This window comes from Mastigoproctus giganteus, chromosome 10, assembly GCF_048544385.1.
Source record: "Mastigoproctus giganteus isolate SK-2022 chromosome 10, ASM4854438v1, whole genome shotgun sequence".
Taxonomy (NCBI): domain Eukaryota; kingdom Metazoa; phylum Arthropoda; class Arachnida; order Uropygi; family Thelyphonidae; genus Mastigoproctus; species Mastigoproctus giganteus.
In genome coordinates, this window is record NC_143584.1 from 126,672,982 (window position 1) to 126,699,309 (window position 26,328).

Consider the following 26,328-nt stretch of genomic DNA (forward strand, 5'->3'; position numbering starts at 1 on the left):
GTTGTCCTAATATTTCTGAGACTTCTTTATTTTGGTTTCGACTTTTCCTAGTGGAATGTGTGGAGCCATTTCCTTGTGCTGCCCCTAAAGTTTCACTGGGTTTGGTACTATTGCTTGCGAGGTCCTGCTGCAAACAGACAGTTCATATGTCAGTCCTACTGCAAACAGACAGACAGTATGTAGCCATATCTGGCTACATACTTTGTATAGCATAGTACGAACAAATAATTGTTACTGAAGAAATGCTCCAGCTCATAAAAAGATAACCACCTTATAAATGGCCACTCACTCTCTTTTTTTTTTTTTTTTTACCTTGTAACCTTGTGTTTATCTTATGCACTGAATTAGAGTGAGTACCGTGTTTTATCTTATAATTAGTACTCAAATAATTCTTCGTTTAAATTAACTTTTATTCTTAGTTAAAATGTATCGGGTGATTAGAATTATAGAACGACCTGTGAAGATTACGTTCCATAGATACCAAGTGAGCATATTACTTGGCTTTGTGTGAAGTGATTAACGGTTGGAATATTTTTAAGTTTTTTGTGAAGTTGCACGTTGGGCATGCTTATACAAAAGAGACAATTTGTGTGTAGTGGTTGGGAAGGCAGTGAAGTGTCATAATACAGGGTGTATATGCTGCATATTAAATATAGGCGTATTAGCCAAAGTAGGCGGTGTCCTCCTTCGGTAATAGACTGTCGGAAGTATCCTATCGTTCAAACATTTTCGTGACTAGTACAGTACAGTACAGTTCTTACATTATTCTGCTGGGATAATGAATTCCATCGTTTCCTATTATGTCGGATTATTAAAAGGTCATCTTATCTACAAAGCCAATTTTGTTTTTTTCGGTGTTAGTTTCATTGCAGGAAGTTCGTTAACTTTCTTAACATTCATTTTCTGGCAGTGATTACTAGTTATTTTTGTTAAATTTGGCTTCTGGACTATACATAATCCACTTATTCGACCTTCTTTTGGAATGCATAACAACGATAGAGGTTTCCTTTAAAAAAAAAAAAAAAAATTAGGTAAATATACGCAGTGCCTTACATTTTAGGCGCATTCGAATTTTATTTCTTAAATTAACTGATTTTCTTTTTCTGGGATGAATAAGTGGAAAGTAAATAATTATCTTGTTGCTAATTAATTACTAATTGATTAACTAGTAACATCTAAAATAAAAATTAAAAGCAACACATGGATGGTCATGGATGTTCTGTGATTTAATGAAATAAACAAACAGCAATACATACGATCGTACGTAGTATGCAGTAAATATTTTTATAACGTTTACTTATTTCTTCATAATTTTAATAATAGTTGAAAGATAACACATATTTCGCGTTTCTATTGTGATTAATATAATATGCAAATAATAATTCATGATTGATATATTTAATAAACTGATAACATAAAAAGGTCAACAAAAGTAAACACTTCATGTGCGCGTACTTTCGAAATTATCAGTTTTTATTCTGTTGTGGAGTAATGTATTTCATCTTTTCTGTTATGTCGGTTTATTAAAAGTCAGCTCATCTGTGGAGCTAATTTTATGTTTTTCGCATATGTTCGAACCGAGAACATTTCTTTTCTGCGCATCCGCCATATTGCTTCTTCATTTCCTTAATCAGTGCACGACAACGATGTCCAGTGCTTCAGCTATGATATATGCATTATGTATGTGATATGTATGAAAAATATAATAATAATTACAAGATTTCTGTCCGATTTGAGATGGCTCGACAATCGACATACCTTTCAAAAAGAGCCAAATATAAATTTCATGAAAATCCATCCGCTGGGAGTCGAGTTATTACATTCAGGACAGACAGATCCATGAACTTGGTGAATACAATAGGCACTTACCCATATATGCGAACGTTCCTGAAATTTGTTCACCTTAACATTGTCAGGATGAAGTAACATTCTAAAAACATACATTTAATTAATCTGGACTGTTAAACTGTATTCCAGCAAAATAAAATTCAAAGGAAATACAGAATTTAGCGTGAGTGGTTATTAGCTTGTAAATTACCAAATCTTTTAAATTAATTATGATTTTTGTTCAAATATAATTGGTGTGGTCAATTATAATAATTTTTAATTCCGATTTCTGAATATTATTTCAATGTCTCCATTATGTGCGGGAATAACAAACAAAAAACGAGATTTCCGAGCATTAACCCTTTTCTAATTATTGATTTTAATATATTTTTTAAATATATTAAGCAAAAGAACAGTGACTAAATAATAAGTTTTATTCAATTCGAAATTCTATATTAATATTTTTCTCCCAAAATTCTTTTCGTATCCATATTTTCCTTCCAAACTGGTGTACTGTTTAAAAGCATTCAGTCCATACATTTAAATTATTGAAGGGTTCAGTCCATTTTTCTAGCTTTTCACAATCAAATTACCTGCAAGCCGTATATTATGATCACAGGTATGGCGTCATTCGCGTAATGTTATCACTTGTATGAAGTCCCGATCAGATGTATACTAATATATATATATATATATATATATATATAAAACGACCTTTATTGTAATCAGCGCTTTGGTTTTTGTTATTCCTTTTTTTTGCCATATCGCGATTTACGCATGTGCAGTGTAAGTGATTACGTAATATTCCAATTTGTTCTTGAACCCCGACACATTGCGTGTCTTGCTGCTGTTGCTTCGTACAGTTCGTGAGGTTGCCAGTGTCATTACTCCGTGAAAGAGACTATACCAATCTGTTTTACAGTAGAGCATTAACCCTTTTATAATTATTGATTTTAATATTTTCTTTATTTGTTTTTTGTATGGATTTCCAGAAACATTATGAACAGTTTCATTTTTATTAATGATTTTCTCGAAGAAACAGTGGACGTTCAAATGAAAGTATTTTATGTTGCTTGATTTTAATGTCTTTCTGCCCACTTCTTAACTTTTTATGTACACATTTCCGCCCTACATCAATGAAAAACACTGAACAGCACTACATTCTTGTTTCATCAAACACGGTTGTTATCAATTAAGCTGTGTCCCGAGGTGATCACAATAAGTAGCGTCCACTGTATTTCATCTTTAAATGATATTTCTTTACCCTGAATTTGCGGTCAGTTCAAACTTTGCAAGCACTTAAGGGAAAAAAAATAAAATTCTTCAGTGCATAATTTAGCATTTCGATCGTCTGATGCAGGTAACTCATGACCCTTATTAAGCAATTTTCAGAATATTCAAATTTTAGTTATTGAATAGCGCAGTATGCATAACATGGAGCTGTGCTTCATTTAATGGTAATTCAAAATTTTTACATTAAATAAAAAAGAAAACACTTTTTCGAAGTACCGAAAAAGTGCTTTCGGTACTTCGAAAATTTTGAATAGTTGACCAGTCGCATGGTATACACTTAACCAGCGAGTTTTTGAATATCGGTGACTTGTTATACCAGTTACATTACGGCTTCCAGAGAACAGAATTCTCAGAGTTACTTAAGTTCAAACTAATTATAAAAATAACATCGTATCCGTGAGCAAGGTCAATGGAGAATGCAAAGTAGATTGTCGTACCAACATAACGCAGATCGTATGTCCACTGCCCATACGGAATTCCGCCTTTTAGCCTGCAGGTGGATGCTCTGTAGTATGTCACAGCGGGTGCGCTCAAAATCGGTACCACTAAGAGTGTTTATAGATAGAATGAAAAAAATATGATTAGTTATCATCGTTATTTTCTGAGAATCAGCTTTGGGTGAATTTACGCGCCTAATGGTTTTATCAGCACTAGAAATCCAAATATATTTTATAAGGTCGTGTTTGGTAAATATAGTTTGAGATTGAAAATGAATTTCTGCAAATGGAGATAAAAATTGCTGGGTAAAGTCGTCATCATCATCTATTATCGTTCAGCTATTCCACGGGTCGACGTATGAAGCCTCGCCACCATGCTCTGACCGTGTACTTCTCTCCGTCGTTGATTTCACTCAAATTTCCTCCTCTCTTAATGACATCGGTCTTTATCACGTCCTGCCACTTCATTCTTGGTCTCCCCTTGATCTTTTGTCCCTTAATTGTAAATCAAACATTCTTCTTGGCAAACGCCTCTCGTTCATTCTCTTGACATGTCCAAACCATTTCAAACGGGATCTCTTTCAATCATATTCTGGAGGTTTTCAACATGAATTCTCTCCCTAATCACATCATTCCTGATTTTGTCGCGTTTTGTGTTTCCGGCTATGCTCCTCACAAATCTCATTTCTGTCCCTTGCATTCTGCTTTCATGCTTTTTCCTCATAGTCCAAGTTTCAGATGCGTACGTAATAGGTCTGATATATAGCCTTCTTACACTTCAGTGGTATGTTCCTGTCCCAGATCAGATCGCTTGTCTGCGTATAGAAATTCCCGCCCGCTTGTATTTTTCTACTTATTTATTTGTCTATCACTCCAATCTTTGTAATTGTGCTTCCTAGATACTTCAAGTTGTTAACAATTTGGAGCTCTTTCCCTACCATTGTAATGTATCCGTCAGGCTCGCCACTCCTCTTTAGAACCATTACTTGACTCTTCTACTGACTGAAAACCAGTCCAGATTCATTGGCCATACTATCCCACATATCAACTTGCCATTGCACTTCTTCCCTGCTTTCTCCCCATAGGCAGAGGTCATGCGCGAAGAGCATGCCTTTCATCTGGTCTTGTCCAAGTTGTTCTGCCACTCTACATTGCACATCATTCATGATAGCTGTGAACAGTAGTGGTGACAGTACCCCTCCTTGCCTCAAACCTAATGTTATTTCGAAGCTCAGCGTTAACCCCATCACTGTTCTTACTTTGCTCACTGTGTCGGTGTACATATTCTCAATTATCCCCACGTTTCTCAAAACCTCCCACACTTTCTCTTCACGTCATCAAATGCTTTCTTTATGTCCAAAAATTACATCCATAATTCTTTGTTGTGTTCATAACATTTTTCCATCAGTTGCCTGATGCTGGGTAAAGTATTATGTTTAAAATTTCGGAAAAAATGGAACATTTATGCATCTCAAAAATAAGTCTTTGGGACATAGACACAAAACACTGTTTCGGTATTCCGATCACTGTATAAATATCGGAATGAGATTGTGGCCTTTTATCGTCGTTGAGTTTAACTATAACGTTTTTTTTTTTTAATTTCTGTAATAATTTAATTTTAATAAATGAATGAACTAAGTAGTTAAATTTTATTTTTACATATTCATAAATTTTTCTTAAATGAGAATAATTACTCTTCAAAATTATAATTTTCAAGGTTATTAAATTATTTGAATTTTCTCTTGTCCATGAGTGTTCTGAGTTACTCTACAGTACTAGCAGCCGTTCAATAATTGATTATTTGCGAAATTCATTTCTCGACGAATGCTGTTAGGTCAGATTGTAGATGCTGACTCGATTTGGGTTTAGATGAATTAGCTCTAATGAGCCAGGTAATGTGTTCCTCACTCTCATTTGACGTTATTCATTATCAGACTATGGAACATAAATATCTTATGGTTCATTGTTTAGAATAAGGCCGATGTAGCTAAGACTACATTGTGTGAATTCCTATGGTCGGTTTGGCTATTTTGCAGGAGGAAAAACACGATTTTACTGGCCACAAATCCGTACAGTGGTGTAAAAAAAAAAAAAATTATATATATAATCAAATTTCACACTCCGGATATGCGGCTTTGAATCAGTGCAGTGAAAAACCTATGTCAGAGACTTGAATAGATTTTGCTTACAGTAGTGCTTGCTTGTTTTAAGTTGACAAATTGCGCTTTCAGATTAAATGGATTTTGTTCGGTTGTTACTAATATTTATTTTTTTAAATGAAATTATTTAAAAAACGTGTCCACACTTCGCTTTATCCTGCTTCATTAAAATATCGAGTTATTGTTTCTTTTGAGTTGATAATGGAAAGGGAAAAAAAAAAAACACTCGCAATGTTTTGAAGCTTTTACTGAGTTGGCTTACTCTGATTAAAAGTAATGCAACTTTTACCGACATATGAAAAACTGCTCAAAGAATTCTTCTTTTCATGCCTAGAATTTGTTTTATTTCTTTAGTGAAAACAATTATTATTAAAAAATGAAAAAAAAAAAAAAAATCGCTAGAACTTGGAACAAATCACAGTCCTGCCGGGTTCGGTCTCTTGTTCTTTCATCTAGGCTATTTTATTGAACAACAAAGTGTTCATCAATGCAGATATTATAATATATGAATATTTACAATTAAAATACCAGATTGTTTAAAAATGCAAAATAAGGTACAATTCACCTCCAGCTGCCAAGTATACTATGGAAAACATATAAAAGGAGGAGGGATGAGTGACAAAATTACCCATTAATTTAATATAATGATAATAATATTGTTTAATTCCTCTGGAACGACCACTAGGTTAGAGAAGTTTACAATACAGGGTATACCAAAAAGACCCGTACAACTTCATAAATTCATTACAAAAAGAAAAATAAGTTTATATATATATATATATATATATAAAAATAGAGCCGATGATAGAACAACCCAATGACCTAAATCTGAAAACATTAGAAAATCGAAGAACTGTAATCGGGTTGAGATTTATATATAAAGTTTTAAACAATACTATATTGAATAATAAACTTCTCCATTACATTTATTATAAAGTTCCATACATAATTTTAAAATCCTAAATTATTTTATTTGAGCTTTCGAACTGACTATGGGCACAACAGTCCTATCTATAGATGGTTATATTTAATGAATACTCATGGCATTGAACATTTATATCATATAACGACTCTTTAAAATCGGTGGAATTATTGTTTAATCTAAATAGTTTTACAGATTAATGTGTTTTTTTTTTTTTTTTTTTACTTTGTTTTATTGAAATCATTACTTGATGTCTCTATGTGCAATGTATGATATTGTTCTGTAACACATGCATTATTTTGGGATTTATCCTGTCTTGTATGAAATGAATAAAAAATAAAACCCAAAATTTTTTTTTTTTTTTTTTTTTACTTGACACCCCTTTTGTAGCACGAACAATGTCTAGTCAATACGATCTCCATGACGGGATCAGTCTTCGAAGTCACAATAGCGGCTTGGAGATCGTTGTGAACGAGAATTGAAGCCGCAATAGCGGCTTCGATTCTCGTTCACAGTTCGACAACGTTGTGTACCTTCGTTCTGTATACCATATTTTTCACGTAGCCCAACATAAAAAAATTCTAGGGGGTAATGTCCTGTGAACTTGATGGCCATGGTATGAGACTATAACAGCAATCAAACGGCCTGGAAAATGTTATCAAACGAATTGCTGTTTAGGCAACCTAAGCACTTCTGATAATCTATCAACCTAAGGTAGATAGATTATCAGAAGTGTCAAAAATGCAAAGAAAACAGCAAAGACTTCTGTGCTTATATTAACAGTAGAAGGAAGGGGTTGAATCAAATTGGGCCACTCGATGTCTCTGGATTAACTGTTGATGGCTCTGATCAGGTTGCGGACAAATTGAATAGGTATTTTGCATCGGGGATGCCAGAAGTTCATCAAATTCTAATGAGGAGCTAAATATGAGTTTGTGATAACTGAAAGGAAAATGGAGAAGAAATTGTTGAGGATAGACTTAAAAAAGGCAGCAGAGGAGGTAAGGAAACCCTTACCTCCTCTGCTGCCTTTTTCAGGGTAGGTCCCAACGGACTGGAGAAGTGCGAATATATCCCCAATTCACAAAGGGGATCAAAAGGCAACATGAGTAATTACAGACCTGTTAACTTAATATCTTTTCCGGGGAAAAGAATGGAATCACAGATTGAAGAAGTAATGCAGGATCACTTGGACAGGCATGCAATTATACTGCAATCGCAGCATGGATTTGTCAAGGCGCAGTCTTGTCTAACCAATCTGATAGGTTACTGTACTAGATGCAGTGACCAAGGAACTGGATGCAAAAAATAATTTTGACATATAGTTGGATTTCAGGAAGGCTTTTGATACTATTGTACATTTGTACTGCTGTACAAACTGGAGCACCAAACTGGGTACAAAGTGGAAGAAGAAGACAGAGTGGTTATCAAAGGGCACTGCTCTTCTATGTTATTAGTGGAGTTACCACGGTTCGGTGCTGGGTCCATTGTTGTTTTCAATATTTATCAATGATATTGACGAAGGTATATCAGGCTTAATGTATGTTTGCAGATGATGCAAAAGTTGGCAGGGTGGTTAACGACAGTCGTCAGGGTGAATTACTGCAACAAGATCTAGGAAAAATGGGTTGGGAAATGGCAGTTGAAATTTAACATTGACAAATGCAAAGTACTGTACATGGGTAGCAGTAACCCCCAGAGAAACTTATCAACTGTGTGGTACTACACTCAGGGTAGTGGATAATGAAAAAGACCTTTGGGTAATTGTGCAGTCAGACATGCTGTCAGGACAGCTCATGGGGTTTTCTCAATGATATACGGAAACTTTGCTATCAGGGATAAGCAGGTGATTATCCATTTGTGTGGGACCATGGTTAGATCGCATCTTGAGTACTGTATACAGGTCTGAAGGCGTCACTTTAAGAAGGATGTGGATCTGCTGGAATGGGTGCAGAGAAAGGCAACCAGATTGGTGAAGGGAACAAAAAGGTGCTTTTACCTAGAAAGGCTTACGTTCTGCAAATTGAAGCGTCTCGAGGCACCTGCGGAGAGATCTGATTGAGGTGTTTAAAGCCTTGACTGGATCGAATAAACTGAATGTTAATGGTATTCTTCCAATTTCTGAGACTACACACGAGGGAGCATAAATTCAAGTTGAGGAAGGATGGTTGTTTTCAGCCAGCGGCTGTTGATTGTTGGAACATGCTTTCATCTGTTGTTGTACAAGTGGATGGGTTAAATAAATAAATAGGAAAACTAGACAATTTCTTGGAGTGTACGGATGAGTGAACTGTTTTTTTTTTTTTTTTTTCCTTTTATGTTATTAGTAAATTAATAAGAGGAGTTTACCTCAATATAGTACGTGGAACACTTCCGTATGATACCCTCCAGAAATTAAAACGGAAAAAACGAAAAAATCGACAACTTACCGGTACATAAAAGTAAAATATAAATAATTAAATAATCAATTTAACACAATTCAAAATCAATTCAAAACAATTAAAATTCAAATTAACGCAATTAAAAGAATCTAACGAAAATATTCAAAACGATTTTCCTTCCTGAAGCTGACAATGCTTTTCGACCGACTGTCGTGATCACAGGAATGAAAATTGATTTACTAATTTTATTATCAACGTAGAACATATTGAGTATTACAGCTCTGATTCATACTATCTAACCTTTTATGTTATATAAGCTTTACTTTCTTGCATCATTTGCCATTGCTACTACTGTGAAAACCCAATGTGGAGGCGCGCCATCCACCTGAAAAAAAATATTAGGTTTAAGTTCTTCCAACTGTGGGAAGGCATATCCAAGAAAGTGTTCACATTGACCATCTTTTCAACGAGATCATAAAGAATTCCACACCAAATTTTCCTTTTCGCTGTTGCATTCCAATTCAACATTCCAATGCATTCCAACTGGAATGTGGACTCATCGGAAAGCACGACCTGCTTAGGAAAATTTTTTCTCTCTGCATACAGTGAAATTTATTCAATGCAAATTTAATACGCTTCGGTTTATCTTCAGGTTTCAAGGCCTGCACGAGCTGCACCTTGTACTCATAGAGCTTTAAACTTTTGTGCAGGAATCTGTGTACAGTTGATCTCGGTACCTGAAATCCCCTGGAGATAGTTGTAATTGATTTGGGAGGACTCATTGAAAACGTTTGAAACTTGTACTAGGACATCCATATCCTGTTTTTTTTTTTTTTTTCATTTTTTGTGATTGACATTTCCCGTTTTCATTAATTTTCGATGGCAGTCACGAATGGTTATACGAGATAGTTGTTGTTGTCCGTACTTTGTTCGATAATTTCTTTGAGGTTGAACGTCAGAATTAGTCCCAATGAACTATGCTACACATTGAGCCTTCTGTTGAGGAGATGCCGTTTCCACGTATACTACACTCGCGTGACACAAGCTGCACCTAAAATCACCTCTAGTATAGTAAAAAAAAAAATCCCCTTTTGAGTTGTTCTATCGATGGCTGTAATTTTTTTTTAACTTTTTTCTTTTTGTAATGAATTTATGAAGTGATCAGGTCTTTTAGGGACACGGTAAGTCATGAATACAGGCGTTAATCCATTGAACAATTTAACGGTCCACTATAAGAGCGCTTGCTATTGCATTCTCGCTCTTGACCACTCGGCTATATCAGGCCTAATTATGTTTAAGTTAATTTATTATTGCTTTATCATCTAAAAGTAAATCATTCATGAAGTCATGCTACTTAATATATATGCTTATGTTGTGTATTCCATGTTTACAGGTGTATTCTCCTTATAGAAGAAGTGAAAATCTCTGGTCGAATATTGGACAATGAATGTTCACATGACATAATCAAAGAGTGAGAGCTTTGGACAGTCTGCTGCTTTTGGTAAGCTGTGAGAGAGAGAGAGAGTGAATAATTCTGAAATATTTCCCATAACTACACAACTGCAGCGACCGAGTTTTCAGTATTGGTATGAAACATGAATTAAAAATTATTTTTGTTGTGCGGTTTATAATTTTTTTTTGTTTTATCGTTTTCCTGAAATTTCGGCAATGTTTATTCGACTTTGAAAATCAGTCATTCTAATTGTCTTTGAAATAAATGCTTACAAATGACTGAATAAGTTGGTACTAAAGATAAGAACCATCTAAAGTTCATCTAAACTTTTAACGATTTGCCCTTCCAGATTGGCTGCATCACATACATCTGTCATACGTTCCTCGCAACATCACAGTGGTTACAATTACTGTCTTTCCACACTAGTAAAAAAAAAAAAAAAAAAAAAAGAGAGAGAGAGAGTGAGTATTGATTCGAATTCCACGAAGAAGCAAGGAATTTGAGGTTTTTAATATTGCAGCAGAATTAGTTTGTCTCTGACGAGGTTGTGTGATCCCTTCACTCCGTGTAATTTGGGATTCCTGTCTAGTTTCGTTGAAGGAGGGGGGGGGGGAGAGTCTACTACCGTGTGGAAAAATCCGAAACAGTTTCAAGCCCAACATAGAATAGAATGAAATGGGTTCACTCTATTCTATGGTAACTGACAATGCTTTATGGACAAATAAAGCAATTCTTAGCACTGCGTAATGTGAAAGTAGGTAACCATTTGAATATTTATATTCGTTAAAGAGTCGCTTCAAATTGCTCATTTCGATTGTGTATATAAACGATGCACAATTTCTAGAACTTTCAGTTGTAAATGAGTGACATGTCCTCTTGATTCTTACTGTACTTCGCCATTGTAAGAGCATTCGTGATCAAGTATGAGATAAGTTAATATTTTCGTAGCAAATTTGACAGTTGTAGAAAAGCATGTCCATATATACAACTTTAACATCGCTTGATACGTTTGTTCTTCCATGTCTTGTTCCTCTATAGCACGGGTCTAAATCGACAGCACAGGTGGGGCTTTTATGAACAATTTAAATGGTAATTCTGGACAATAAAATAAACAGAACGTCATGAATGTCTTTCTGAAACACCTAATGCTATTATTGACAGATTACGTCATGAAGAACCACATGATATAGAAGATTGTATTTTATGGCGCAAAAACGACTAGGATATACTGCACCATGTCAATGATATAGAAGAAAATAAAGAATATTATGGTGTTTTGAAGGAGACGCAAATTTCCAAATGATCCAAAACGCCAATTGTCTTAACATCTTCCTGTGTCATAGGATATGCCGACAGTCTATAATAGGTTAAAAGGCTAACTGATTGGTCCATTGGATTGGAAATCTTTTAGTTTGTCTCAACTTATGGATAAATCTAGCGGCTTCTTATTATTCTTTGGTGCTGCGTCACAACCCTTAGCTCAGAGCGACTCCAAAAGGAAAAGAGAAAACTTATTGCAAATACTGTACTGTAAACCTACCCCATCTTCATATTAGGAGGTTGATTAGATTCTTGGGTACTAAGCCATTATCCATGAAAATAAGACATTTTAAGGCAAATACATTTGTCTTAAAATGACTTATACACAGTTGCATATGATTGGGAATATATATATTTTTGCCTGAAAATAGAATTGAAATATTTTTAACTATAAAGCTGAATTCTTGTGGTTTTAGAAATACAATTAACATTTTGTGATTTATTCTTTTATCTAGGTCCATTTCCTCCATGAGGATGAGAATAAGCCTTAAGCTGCTTCTCATAATTTTCATAGTGGGCGTGGTCTTCACTACACTTTCCTACTGGGCTAAGTGTGGAGAAAGCAAATTAAGCCACCCTAAAGACACCAGGTGGCGTTTTCAGCGTTCAAGCTCGGCATTCAGTGCTAACATATACCACTTAGAAGTAAAAAACGGTGATCCAAATGATGATGATGACGTGGCACCAGAAGAAGGTGACAACCGCGTTCGTCTCCGAGGTGGATTGCGTGCCCTTGATGAGATCGAGTGTCTTATCAACGAGGATTACACCGTTCCATGTCGACAGGATAGTGGTGAGGTGTATGTGCCATTCTCATTTCTTCACAAGTACTTCGAGGTGTATGGAAGAGTTGTAAAACATGGTGGCCAAGAGCGGTTCGAATGGCAGCACAGTTACTCCAAAGTTTATTTCCCCAAACACAAGTATGATCCGCAGGGCATCTTTCTTTGGTTCGAGAACTATAATGTCGAGGTTCGTGATCGCGTTAAGTGCATCAGTGGTACTGAAGGTAAGTAACGTTTGTATGAAACATTATTTTTAAATAATTACAATGTATAAAATATGCATTTTATACATGGTACATAAAATATGTAGGATGGGGTACTAAATTGTTACAGGCAGTTTTCATAAAAACTGATAGGAGCTAACTTGCATACCCCCCCTTCCATTTTAAACTCTAATTTTATACCGAGGAGCCTCCAGGTCAGTGATTCTCGACCTTTTTGAGCCCGATGATTTTCTAAGGCTCCCTTTATGGAAATCAAAATCGTTTTTCCTATATAAAACTAGTTGGAAACATATTTAGCGTGTGTGCCTTTTACGAGTATTTTGATGGTATATCCATGAATTTCCAAGGCATATCTCTCGAAATAAAACATGTATAACTGTAGTAATCATGGCGCTATTAGATATCATATTTAATCTATTTCTACGGAAAAGCTTTAATCGATATATTGGTATCGTAACTACAAAACAGTCATTAGTAAATAAGGAAATAGAAAAAGTTTGTATTTATGATTTAATAGGTACTTGTAATTAAAAATATTACATAAATAAAATACTTTTGACAAAATATAATATTTATTTTCAAAAAGCAGTTCCAATGAGATCTTTGACTTGATGTAACTCAGCTAGTTTAGAAGGCGCCTCCGTAGTTAGGTGGGCAGGAGCAGCAGTGCGTAGCACACGCTTCTTGATTAGACCGGGGTTCGAGCCCGTGACCACCAAATACGGAGGATGCGGAAAGGTCAGGGAATGACCACCGCATATCCCGGAGAAATATGGCCTTAGTTGCTAATGCTCCTAAAACCAAATAAAAACAACAACAGCTAGTTTAGAAATACAGGGTTCCTAAGTTTCGTCTCTGTTGCATTTTGATATAGGCCAGGGGTGGCCAACAAGTCGATCGTGGCTTTAATTCCAGTCGATCACGAAGAATTTTAAATATATATATATAATAGATTAGTCAAAATTTAAATATTATTATTATGCGCCTCACTGCATACACTTATTACAAATCAGTTGAACCAAATGACTACTCTTGTCGCCGCGCAGCCGCTATGCTTGTCTAGTGAAAATTCACGCAGTTATGTTGTGGAGAACATAGTATATGCGTCGAATTCTTATTTAGCTTATTTAATACTGTATTAATAACTGGACAGTACTTATACGTTAATTTAATACCCTTTGATTTAAATGAATACTGCGAAAAAGAGTAAAACGTATCATTTTCATCAAGAGTGGGAACTAGAATACTTTTTTGTAATGATAAAAGAAAAATGTTTGATTTGTAATGCTTCCGTGGCTGTATCCAAAAAAGGAAATTTAGAAAGGCACTTCACCAGGTAAATACCAATCGGATTTTTCGTGTTCATATTGCTAATTCTGTGTCCTTTTCTTTACAACTGGATGAATCTACAGATGCCAGTTGCTGGTTTTTGTTCGTATAGTTTTTGATGATTCTGCCACTAAAGAACTGCTGGGTATGGTTTCGTTAAAAGAAAGAACTAGAGGTCTTGATATATTTAACGCATTCAAAAATATTATTGAAAAAATTAAATTACCACTATTTAAGCTCGTATCAATAACAACAGGTGGAGCTAAGGCAATGAAGGGGCATCTTAACAGATTCATCATGTGCCAAAAGGATAATGAATTCCCAGATATTTTTGAGTTACCACTGTATCATCCAGCAACAAGTGTTAGCCAGCAAAAGATTAAATACTAAAAGTGTTATGCACATAGCTTTCAAAATCGTGAATTCCATCAGACGACAATTTCTTCAAAAGGAGACTTCAAAATGCAACTCGATGAAAATGAGCCAGATCTGATATTACACACAGATGTGAGGTGGCTGAGTCGGAGTAAGTTTCTACAGAAATTTAAAAATTTGCTGAATAAAATTTTAAAAATTTTTTGATCAAAGGGTAGATGATCATCAGTAGCTACAGGATACGGAGTGGTTGCGTGTTCTGGCTTTTTTTTTTTTTTTTTTGCCATATTTTACCAGTAAATTAAGTGATCTGAATTTGGAATTACAAGGAAAAAATAAAAATGTGGATGACATTATTAGTAGTATTTCTGCATATAAATATCAATTTTTGGCAATGGCTAAGGATCCCAAAGAAAAAAAAATCGATCCTTTTGCAAATATGCAAGATCATTTGCAAAAATATCACTATTTTTGAATTTAATAGTGAGAAATATGTTTAGAAAATTGTGGATGATTTTGAAACCAGATTCAGTGATTTTAAAACAAATGAAGACATTGTCCAATATATTTCTTATCCATTTAATGTCGAATATTAAATGGATAAAATTATTAAATCCAATTAATTATTATTAAATGGATAAATATTAAATAATAATTTTTTCTGCAACAAATTGCAGAAAAAATCGCTGCGATTTTTCACATGGAGAAAATATTACTTGAAAATGAAAGCTTGGCAGATGACATTAAGACACAAACTTCACATAAATTAAAAATTTAAATACGTATGAATTTAAAATAAGAATTCTGAATCGTTTTTCATTTTAAAATTTATAAACAGCATTTTTCAATATGTGTTGATTAACCTTTTTAACCATGTGCAATGAAATTATTGAGACGGTAAGATCGTGGCACATTTTGAAGAAAAAAAGTCGTCGCATCACAAATTAAGTTGGCCACCCCTGCTCTAGGCTATTAAGATGGCCCAAAGATAAATAAATAAAGATATATATATATATATATATATATATATATTCTGAAGTTCTTATCTCTCTCATAATAATTTTAACTCCAACAATATATTACTATTTTTTGATGTTATACCATTGCTGAGTTTTAGTACCCGATATTGCTTTTCGTTATGTTCTAACAAAACTGATGATTCTAATGATCACTGATAATAAATAATGGTAATAAGCACTAATGTCCGCCTCTCCAGAAAATTATTACTTACATCTAAATCTTAAATCGAGAAGACCATTGCTGTTCTATTGGAGGAAACAATTTTATATAGTAGTATTAACAAATAATGCAACAAAGAAAGCTTATAAAGCATCAGCCAAAAAAAAAATTCTTCCCCCATCACTTATCCATCAGATCCAATAGTTTTTTTTTTTTTTTTTTTAGTTCTTCCTTGAATTATTCAAACTATCAACTTCCACAACAACAGATGGAAGTTTATTCCAATAGTCAGAAGGCGCCTCCGTAGCCAGGTGGGAAGGAGCAGCAGTGCGTAGCACACGCTTCTTGATTAGACTGGGGTTCGAGCCCGTCACCAACAAATACGGAGGATGCGGAAAGGTCAGGGAATGACCACCGCATATCCCGGAGCAATATGGCCTTAGTTGCTAATGCTTCTAAAATCCAAATAACAAACAAACCAATAGTCAGCCACCCGCTGTCCGAGGTAAATTTCTTCATATCTATTCTGCAACTATTCTTCCTCAATTTAAATTAATTCCCTCTCGTGTGCGTAGTCTGAGGAAGAAGGAGAATACCATCAGCATTATCTCTTGATTGAGATGATTGACTACTGCGCTCTAAGATTTGGCATGTGTATTAGGGAATGTGTAATTTACTCCGCATATGGAAGGAGTGAAAAAACTTTTTTTAGTGTTATTTTTATTTAAAAAATTGTTTTTATACTCGCTTCGTATACAAGGCAACTATAAAAACAGCTGAGATTTATGCTTGGTTATTGTCCAATAAGTTGCAACCTATTGTACAATAACCAGTTTCATTAGTAGCGTTAACATTCCATGTCACGATTTTGCAATGGAGCAAAGAACGAATATCAAATTTTGCTTTAAACTGGGAAAATGTTAACAGAAATGTTAAAAACTGTTTTGGAGGATGAAACGTTAAGTCGTACTAGTGTGTTTGAATGGTAAACAGTTCAAAGATGGACGTGAGGATATTCGCAGTTACCCAAGAGGTTCACTTCTGGAAATGAGGACAGAGTTGCAAAAGTTCGGGAAATTGTGGCAAGAAATGGTCGTTTGGCCCTCGGAATGATGGCTGATGAGTTGGATACGAATGGCAATACGATTCGTCAAATTCTCTATGAAGGTTTAGGAGAAAAAAAGATTTCTGCCACACATCCTCACGGATGGGAAGAAGCAACAAAGAGCATCATCATGCGAAGATTTCATCTATACTTATCAAGGCAATCGTAATTTCCTCGACTGTATTGTCACTGGAGATAGGTGTTTCAGTACGACGAAGCGTCGGAACATGCATGGACTTCAAAATCATGATCAAGGCCCAGAAAGTTTCGTGTACAGAATCAAGACGATGCTGATCATGTTTTTCGACAAATAGTGTGCGATTCACAAGGAATATGTACCTGAAGGGGAGAGAGTCAATGTTGCATACGTACAGGTGCTTCAAAGACTATTGAAGGGCATCTCCGGGGTGAGGCCACAATTTCGAGAGAAAGGCATCTGGTTCTTATTTCACGACACTGGGCCCGCTTATTCCGTACTTTTCTTCAGAAATATTAAAGATATTTCTTCTGAAATATCTTTAATATTTCTGAAGAAATATTAATTATTAATATTATTAATAAATATTAATTATTTCTTCTGAAATATCTTTAATAGGCGAAGATTTTCTCTTTCCCAAGGAAAGAGGTTTCAGGATCTTGAGAACACGAAGAAAAATGTAACCGCCGAACTGAACATCTCTTTGGAAACCTTCGCTGACTCTTTTCAGAAATTTTTAGAATGGTGTAATAAGTGCATTCAATCAGTTGGCGATTTACTTTGGATAAATATAAAACCATTTTTGAACTCCTTCACCTTGTGTTCTTTTTATTGTACCTGTCGTGGAATTTTATTGTCACACTCCGTATATGCATATGCTTCGGTGGAGGTGGTTGATGAGTCAATTGATCAGCTCGTCCGTCACTTGTAGGTTCGAGACAGGTTGAACATAGGTGGAATTGGCGTCCTCTAAGGAACCATGGCATTTTAGGGCAACAGTACAGCATCAAACTGTTTTGTGTCACAATCAGCGTAGCAAACACAGGAGAAGAATTCAGAGGTGAAAAGGATGTCGGCGCCGCCAGGATTGCAACCATCTCTGAATCGCCTTAGTTAGTCTCAGACGAAGGTTTGCTCCCTCTCCCCCAGGAAACTCCGGTTTTTTCATACTGAAAAAATAAACAAACGACCATAAAATACCATCAGTTTGCAGATACAACATGCTTACAGTGCGTCGTCTTAATTGCCTTCGCGTTCATTCTAAAAACAATCATCTTACCCAACTTCTGTGATTCTTAAAAGTAGTGGTTGCAGTACTACGATGTTTCGGTGAGGAGGTCATTAACATGCTTGAAGTCACTTAAGAATTTTTTTTATTTTTTATTTTATTTTATTAACTTGGCATTGACACCACAACAAGGAAAAGGTTTTTGGACGAAATTTAACCATTTCGGAAGGACTTACATGTAACTATTTACATCTTGTAGTATTTAAATTTTTTGATTAACACCACATATCTGTTTATAAGAAAAAAAGGTTCTTATCGATATTAAATTAAAGTTAGATAATTCGTTTTGCTTCCTATTTTACGAAAATTGATTATAACAGTTTGTGACTCTTCCAATGCAGCCGTATTTGATTTACTGGAGTTACCATTTGATGAAATATCAAGCTGTGTACTATGTATTCAAACTTATCTTAATTATATTTAATTGCTTTTCCCTGGGTTAACATGTATGTACTTTTTAAATCGTTATCCATAACTAGTATACGTGATTAACATTCTTCTGTGGTAAACTGACCTAGTAGTCGGTGTGCATGGTGACAAATTACACTATAAACTTCACAATTCCGGTTCTTGTTAAATCTTCACATGAGCGTGGTAATTTAACCTGTTCAAACTGATGAAAATCAGCAGCTAATTATTAGGTTGTTACCTTAACGAAGTACGGAAGCTGCCAGCAAATGAAGGAGGTAAAGTTTGCTACGTTGTTTTGCTCGAAATTCAGACCTACGGAATTTTAAAAAGGAAAAGCAAAATAAATAAGTTAACAGAGACCTTAAAGTGCAAAATATTATCGACGACAGAGCATATGCTACAGCAGGAGTGGCCAACTTAATTTGTGATGCGATCTACTTTTTTTCCTTCAAAAGGTGCCGCGATCTACCATCTCAAAAATTTCATTGCACAAGGTGCACAAATCGAGGGATGACTGTATATTTAAAATTCGTCGTGATCGACCGAAATTAAATCCGCGATCGACTCGTTGGCCACCCCTGTTAGCCGACCGGGCTAGCCGAGTGGGTAAAGTACCTGCCCGGCAACCCAAAGGTCGCGGGTTCGATTCCCGCCTCGGGCTTGGATCAAAGTACTGCAAAAACCTTGGGAGGTGCAATATGGCCACAGAAGCTGATGCGCCAACAACTACCAAATCAAAAAAAAAAAAAAAAAAAACCACCCCTGTTCTACAGTTTATAGTGAACGTTGTGGGGGGTTGAATTTTTAAAAAGGCGTCCTTTATTTAATATTATTTTAATATTCTTTGTTTCTATTCTTATTTTGTTTTGTTCCCTTATATGTGTTTGTCCACTTTATCATCTGACATTTCTTCACAGGAGAATTCCAGAATCAAGGGAACTTCTCAATTATTTATAATTCCCTTCGGAAAGGCTGAGTGTTCAAGAATGACAAACAACACACACATTAATATATAACATAACATAGTTTATTTACACTTATATATACAACATGAAAATTATCAACTCTCAGGCACATAATATTATTATTCAATTTTTCCTATGTAGTATCAGTTATATATATGCAATTACGTACATTGGTTTACTCTAGCAAGGTTATCCCCTTCTATACAACACAGTCAATATCATTACAGAAAATTGCTATAGTTTCTTCTTCTTTACACATGATCCATAAATACTTAAGAGGTTTAGTTAACATCCCTTTTATACAACCTATGTAAATCAAATTCTTACCCTGTAACTGATTTAGGAATTTGATCTTCTGATTTATTTAGTGCCCCTTTTTTTGTCTTGGAGATTATAATATCACAGACTTCTCTAATTAGGATAAGTCATACATTTGATATAAATTTCTGGACTAATGCTTGTCCCAGGTACATTTAGAAGGCTATCTCTTACTCTGTGTTTCTTTACCCTTCCCTTCCAAAATATATCATACATATATGCCAGACAATAACTTAATAACATATATCCAATTTCTCTCCTTTGCCTTCCTACATATGTCTAGTTATACAATAATCAAAGTCATTACTATCATTAACCACCCGTATTTTCTCAATTTACTTAGTTATACCTGTCAAATTACAATTATTATCTAACTTATCTTTACTTTATGTGTATAATTTGTACATATATATATACATCTCACAGTATCTTTCTAAACTTCCACTAATCTACTATTAGGGTTCCTACAGTCCTTTAGGGGTAAATGAGAATACTATATGCTAGTCACTTACTTAATTCTTCGAATCGAGCTCCTCTGTTTTGGGGGCTTCAGCTCCTTGTTGGGACTGGCATCATCATATGTCAAAGGCATTCATCTCCAGACTTCTAGCGGAATTTTCGTGCAGTTCATAATTCTGGTACTCTGCTGATCTTGCTGATCTATCTGGACTGGACTGGCACTTAGCGGTACGATCATACTCCGTCGTTTCGGGGACTGCTATCTTTCCTTCTGCGGTCTTTCTCCACCTTATACAGGCCACTTTCCATTCGCTGCTTCCTTCTTCGAGCTACTTCTTCATCGAGCTACTAATTCCGCATTTTCGCTCCTTCTCTCTCCACATTATTAAAACTTATTCACAAAAAGAAAACTCACAGGGCATCTCACACTAACTCCTTCTCTACTCCACTTTTTACAGCTCATCCACAAGGAGATAGCTCATAGGGTGCCACCCTCGCTTCTCCACTCCACCTATTAAGAACTTATTAAATTAAGAAATATTTCCCAGCGCTCATTGCATTCGGGTCACTACCCTTGCCTTCCTTCCGATGTGGATTTAACTATAGCATACGGCCACTGTTCTTGCCTTCCAATGACGGACAGGCTTATTCCCCTTACACTCCATAATTTCTAACACGACAAAAAACTCAACTGTCAACAACTCATATTTTCTAACACGACCAAACACTCAACTGTCCATGTTACTAACTCATTTTTTTACTTACACTGACGAAAAAACTCAACTGTCCTTCCTTACTCAAACCCCGACAAGAATCTCAACTTTGTCTCCCCCTAACTCATTTCCATACACACCCACATAACTCAACTCAGGGATCTGACTCTCTCTCCCTGTTCACTCACTTTTTTCATCTCAATTACGTACCGCCCCTATGTGTCAGGCCTGCCCCTATTTTTCAGCTTTAACCAATCTTCTTTTTATCAACTTTCATTCTGTCCTATTCGTCCTTTAGCTTTTCTCAAGCTGTATCTACAATGTACGATTCAACCTCTTATTTTAGTAAATTGTAATTTTCCCAGGTTGTCTGTACCTTTGAAGTGCGCCGTCATCTTCGCCACCCCTGGTTAAACTTAGCGGATTTATTTCACACGATCTACCAAACTTGCCATCGCCGACAGCCAGACGACAGTCCTAGTTCTAATCCGTGCATTTGACCCCTATTTACTACCTGTCCCATCTCCAGGTGTCACGATCAAAGAAATGTCCGACAATATTCAGCCTACTGCCCTTTGTCCTTTCACAGCCTTAATTATTCACACATACTCGCCAGTAGTCGCTGCTACCGTTCCCGTTGTTTTGGTGTTATCCTGGGTGCTCACCCCTTATTGCCTTTGTCAAGCTTACCGCTCCCTTTCTATAATTTAACCTTGTCTAATTTTAATCCCTAGCAAGTGCCTTAGTAATATTAGTGACTGGTAATGTTTTGCTGTCCCATATTGCTATTTCATAAGCTTTACTTTATATTAATCTCACTTTTTATAAAATATTATACTTGTAAGATTTTACATCTTACAACGTACAGCCTCTTCAATTCAATTCGTGGCATGTGCAGTTAAGATGAATGGCTCTACTGTATATTGCTGTTGATGCTGCTGCTGTAAGTACGACTAGTGGCTCAGAGTAGCATCGGCCCAGGACCACAAACAGCTTACCTACCTCTGGTCCTGTGATATCAGAATGCGTGCTACAGATCACGCCCCTACGCTACCACTGATATGCGCAGTTCGCTGTTATTTGTGGCGCTAGTATATTAGAAAATGTAAACTCCTCTAGTCATTGAGGCTGTATCGGAGCATGAGCTTTTCAGTTAAGTTTGTATTATCTTAATTACTATAGTCTGCTGCTATAAATGGTGACTTTCGTAGATCCCAAACCGTGCAGGGGTTTTTTCAATAATTTATTTTTAGAGGTATAGCAGTGGCGAAACTACCATATAGTGCCTTCGCGTGAGAGTATGGATGGTTGGTTTGCTATGCTAAAGACCACGCTAAGGGGGCATTCGAAAGGAGGCTTCTTAGGAGAGGCCCAGAATTTGTAGTTTCGCCACTGGTGTACACATTTCAACTTAGTGTATCTGCATTAACCTTGCATGTGGCGTCTCTTTATCGTCTCCCACTGAACGTATTGCTTGACACTTATAAAATAAATTGCCACCCAAATTCAAGCACGATTTTCGGATGCGCAGGCCCCCGCCTAATTTTCTGAGCTATAACCACACTAGCCTAATGTCAGTTATTAATTTAAGTAGCCTGATATCTGGTAGGTTATGTAAGTAAAAATCAATTGCTATGTAACAATTTTGCTGCAAATGCACGTATACATTAATGTTACTAGTTTTCACAAAAAAAGTGCGAATGCAAAAAACACTGTCATAATGTGTTGCTAATGTTTACGTTAAGGTACCTGCAGCCTCGCGATCTTTCATCCTCCATTACATATTAGTGATTTCGCCAATGGAAACTCGTTTGGAGGGGTACGAATTCGCAAAGGTCTCTTTAATCTGGGTTTTAGCCCCAGCTGAAGAAAAAAAAAACTATTAATGTCGCAGGGGGAATGAATTTCCAGCCTTACGACATGCAAATTTACTTGTAAACGTTTATAATATAATCAGGGATGACTAGAAAGACAGGCTATGAAGCGAAAACATTGAGCTTAGATCACGTGATCAATTTACCCAAAGGGTGCGGCAAAATTACCTCATGCTTAGGTAAAAAGGTAATATTCTTCTTAGAGTTCTACTTAATTCTTCTGTTTTCATATTAACTTCCTTAATTTATCACATGTTAAGATGCATCTTAAATTCCCAACCTAATTTCAGTTGAAATCACAAACAAAAGGTCCTGGTATAATTTTTTTGTAAAGAAATTATAATTATCGCAAGAGACAATGTAAATTTTTTTTTTCAATCATTTCAAATAGTACATTTTTCCCTTATATGTATAACTTAAAATTATATGTAAACAGATTCAGGGAAATATTTATATACAGGGACAAAAAAATTGTAATAACTAAAAATGAGTTAAGAGTCATTAACAGAAACTATGAACCATGTTTGGGAATTACTGCGATAGAGGGATTAAGGAAGCGTTTTATTCGTAGACAAAGGGAGGACCCTAAACTGCTGGAGAAGAGAGGAGCCATCTTGGCTGCAATCGCAATGTAGGAATAGAAATAAATTGGTGAACCGGAAACATATAGGATGAAAAGAATGAACTTTGAATGCAGTTAAAAGATCGGCCACTTATATTATTCACAGTGATGAGTACAGTACATTATTAAGGACTGACACCCAGTGTTATCTAACTATAATGTTCGTCATTCATTTGGTATTTTCACTCAGTAGATAAGCAGGTAGTGTCGTTACTTATCCTATCCTGTTGCCTCTGTTAGATTTTTATTCTTTTGGCTGGGATATTTCATGTTTTTTTGTCTTTAGTCAGTGTTAATTTTTAGAGCTTAAATTTGATTTTATTTAAGTTTACTTAATTTTATTTTGGTATGACTCCTATTTTAAAGGGTTGGCAGGGCCTTGTAGCGATTGTTATTGTAAAATTGTTACTTCATTGCTAGATGAGGTTGTTAACTTTGGTATTTTCTTGCTAAATTGAATCATATATCCTACCCCTTAAAAACAACCGTATTTGAAGCCGTTGGATCATTATTATGCTCATTATACAGATAGAGGCTAATTATGTACTGGGTGTTAGTCCTTGATAATACACTAAGCATTGGACATAGCATAAAATCGACTGTAGCATTTAATTACAGTACATTGTATAAGTTAACTCTTTTCATAATTTCACGTCTCTCATCTATACTTCCGCACATTTTTCGCCACTTAACTTCTGCGTTTGTTACTTTCGTCATAACTATGGTTGACGTTGTGCTTGACAAATATAAACTGTGAACGACGTGACCAGCAGAATAATTTTCAAATCGGAAAAAAACTATTACTTGACAATGTGTAATCGTGACTATTATAAGAACACTTTACACATCAGACGTTTCGCGGATATTATATATATATATTTTTTTTAATGAAAATCCCAAGCACGAGAGTCATTAGAACTTATAGTACTTAGTACCGTTCATAGGTTTGGGGTTTAGAAGATACTTGTTTTAAATTGAGGTAAGACAATTGTAGAAAGATGTGAGGAAATTTGACTTTAGCCAGATTTTTGCCAGTTGATTGCTGGAACAAACTTACATCTGTCGTTGTGGAAGTTGATAGCTTAAATAAATTCAAGGAAAAACTGGACAAACTTTTAGAACGAATGGATGTGTGAAATAGGATTTTTTTTTTTTTTTTTTTTTTGATGAAGTTCTTGCTTTCTTGCATCATATGCCTCTACTAATGCTAATTAGAATAGAATTTCTGTAGATTGTAATTTTCGGGAAATACGGAAGTAGAAGGAATAAATGAGAAAGAAGGAAAGTTGGTTCTGTGAGTTTGAAGTTGGACAGTAAAAGGATGCTGACTGTTTGCTGGGCGTGTTCGGACTTCTTTGGAAGAGAGAGCGGGAATTGAAGAAGCCATTTCAGACGAACAGTGCCCATAGAAGTATCTATAGAAATGGCATTCAGCAGAAACAGAACGTCTATGAGACAGAGAGTGGAGAGACTGTTTGATATCGGTCATTAATTAACTGCCCTCTTTTGAATGGAATCTAAAAGCCTGAGAGAGGTTTGGGGTGAATCGCTACAGGTGTGGGAACGATATTCCATGCTAGGACGGATTTGCATTTTGTACAGAGTGAACAACTGTTTGGAAGAAAAGTAACGCTGAGAACGAAAGAAAGAACCAGATGCAGAGGAAGCAATATTTGTGATGTTCTTATGCCAAGAAAGATGAGCAGTCAGGGTAATCCATAATAGAAATAAGCGATATTGTCTAGAAATCTGAGTGTCATCGAAGATAAATATAGGAGCAGAAGAATCCTTTTTTGTCAGATATAAACAGGACTGAGTTTTAGAAGGATTTAGAATATATTTCCATGCTTCTTCAGTAATTACTATACTTTGCCGCTGTGTGTTACTAAAACATTTCACAAATGTTTTATGGAAGACAAGTATTTCGATTACCAAAGCAATTATAAATTTCCTGGAAAACGCATTTAAAATTTTTAAGTTAATAACTACCAAAATCATATCTATATAAAAGTGCGAAAGAAATTACTTGAAACAACTGAATTCAGTGGTGGTCACTGCCATTCAATTCAGCTACATGTAATTCTTTCTTTCTTTCCCGCCATTCTATATTAGACATGACTTTTGTAGTATTAACCTAAATATTTTAATTTCGGTTTCTGGGTAATCGAGCACTGAATTATTTTGTCAGTTGAAATAAACCACTGCCATTCCGTGTCTTCTTGAAAAGAGGAGATGTATCGTCGTTTTTCTCCTTCAATTTATTTTTATTGTATATTTATTATTATCATTTATGCACCCACTCATCTATAAGCTTCATTTGCGTTTGTCTTGTTTCCGATATTCCCTCTTGTTTCAAGCAAATTATTTTTTAATTTTTTGGAAATTTTATCATTATAAAAATATGATTTTATTTTATTATACTGGTTCTAAATCAATTTGTTGGTACATTCACACCATCATGTTCGAACTAATGCGCACATGTAACAATTTGACTCAGTGAACGGATTAAAATTGTTACATGAAATTTTGTATTGCTTTCTTAGAAAGATTTGTCAAGCCATTCCAGATTTCATTTAAAATCCGTCCAACAGAAATTCGGCATTTTTTTTTTTTTTTTACTTAAAAATTTGAGTTCTCTCTGTACATAAATGGAAGTATGGTTAGATGTTTTCCCATTACATTAAGAAAAAGTTAGATAGATATCAAACTTTCACCGTATGTTTTTTTATTCCCTGGAAAAAGTTTTAGGATTAATTCTGATTCGATATCCCCTGTTTCTCCCCTCCACCACTACAGAAATCTCCAGATGTTTGTATTACTCGGGTAAACATTAAATTTTCAACGTATGTTTCGTTGGTTGATTCCTTAAGACAGAGGTTCTCCAACTTCGTGATCCACTAAAATGCTAAATG

General features: G+C 35.4%; 1 protein-coding gene across 1 annotated transcript in view; it reads left to right on the forward strand.

The window, feature by feature from the left end:
• The window catches only part of Hsepi (D-glucuronyl C5-epimerase), a 155,065-nt gene that overhangs the window by 86,418 nt on the left and 42,319 nt on the right, over positions 1 to 26,328 (forward strand). Inside the window, exons 2-3 of the mRNA XM_090384168.1 lie at positions 10,413 to 10,520; positions 12,248 to 12,801. Of these exons, the coding sequence (XP_090240294.1) occupies positions 12,261 to 12,801 (541 nt within the window). The 5' untranslated portion in view covers positions 10,413 to 10,520; positions 12,248 to 12,260. The remainder of the gene's footprint in view (positions 1 to 10,412; positions 10,521 to 12,247; positions 12,802 to 26,328) is intronic.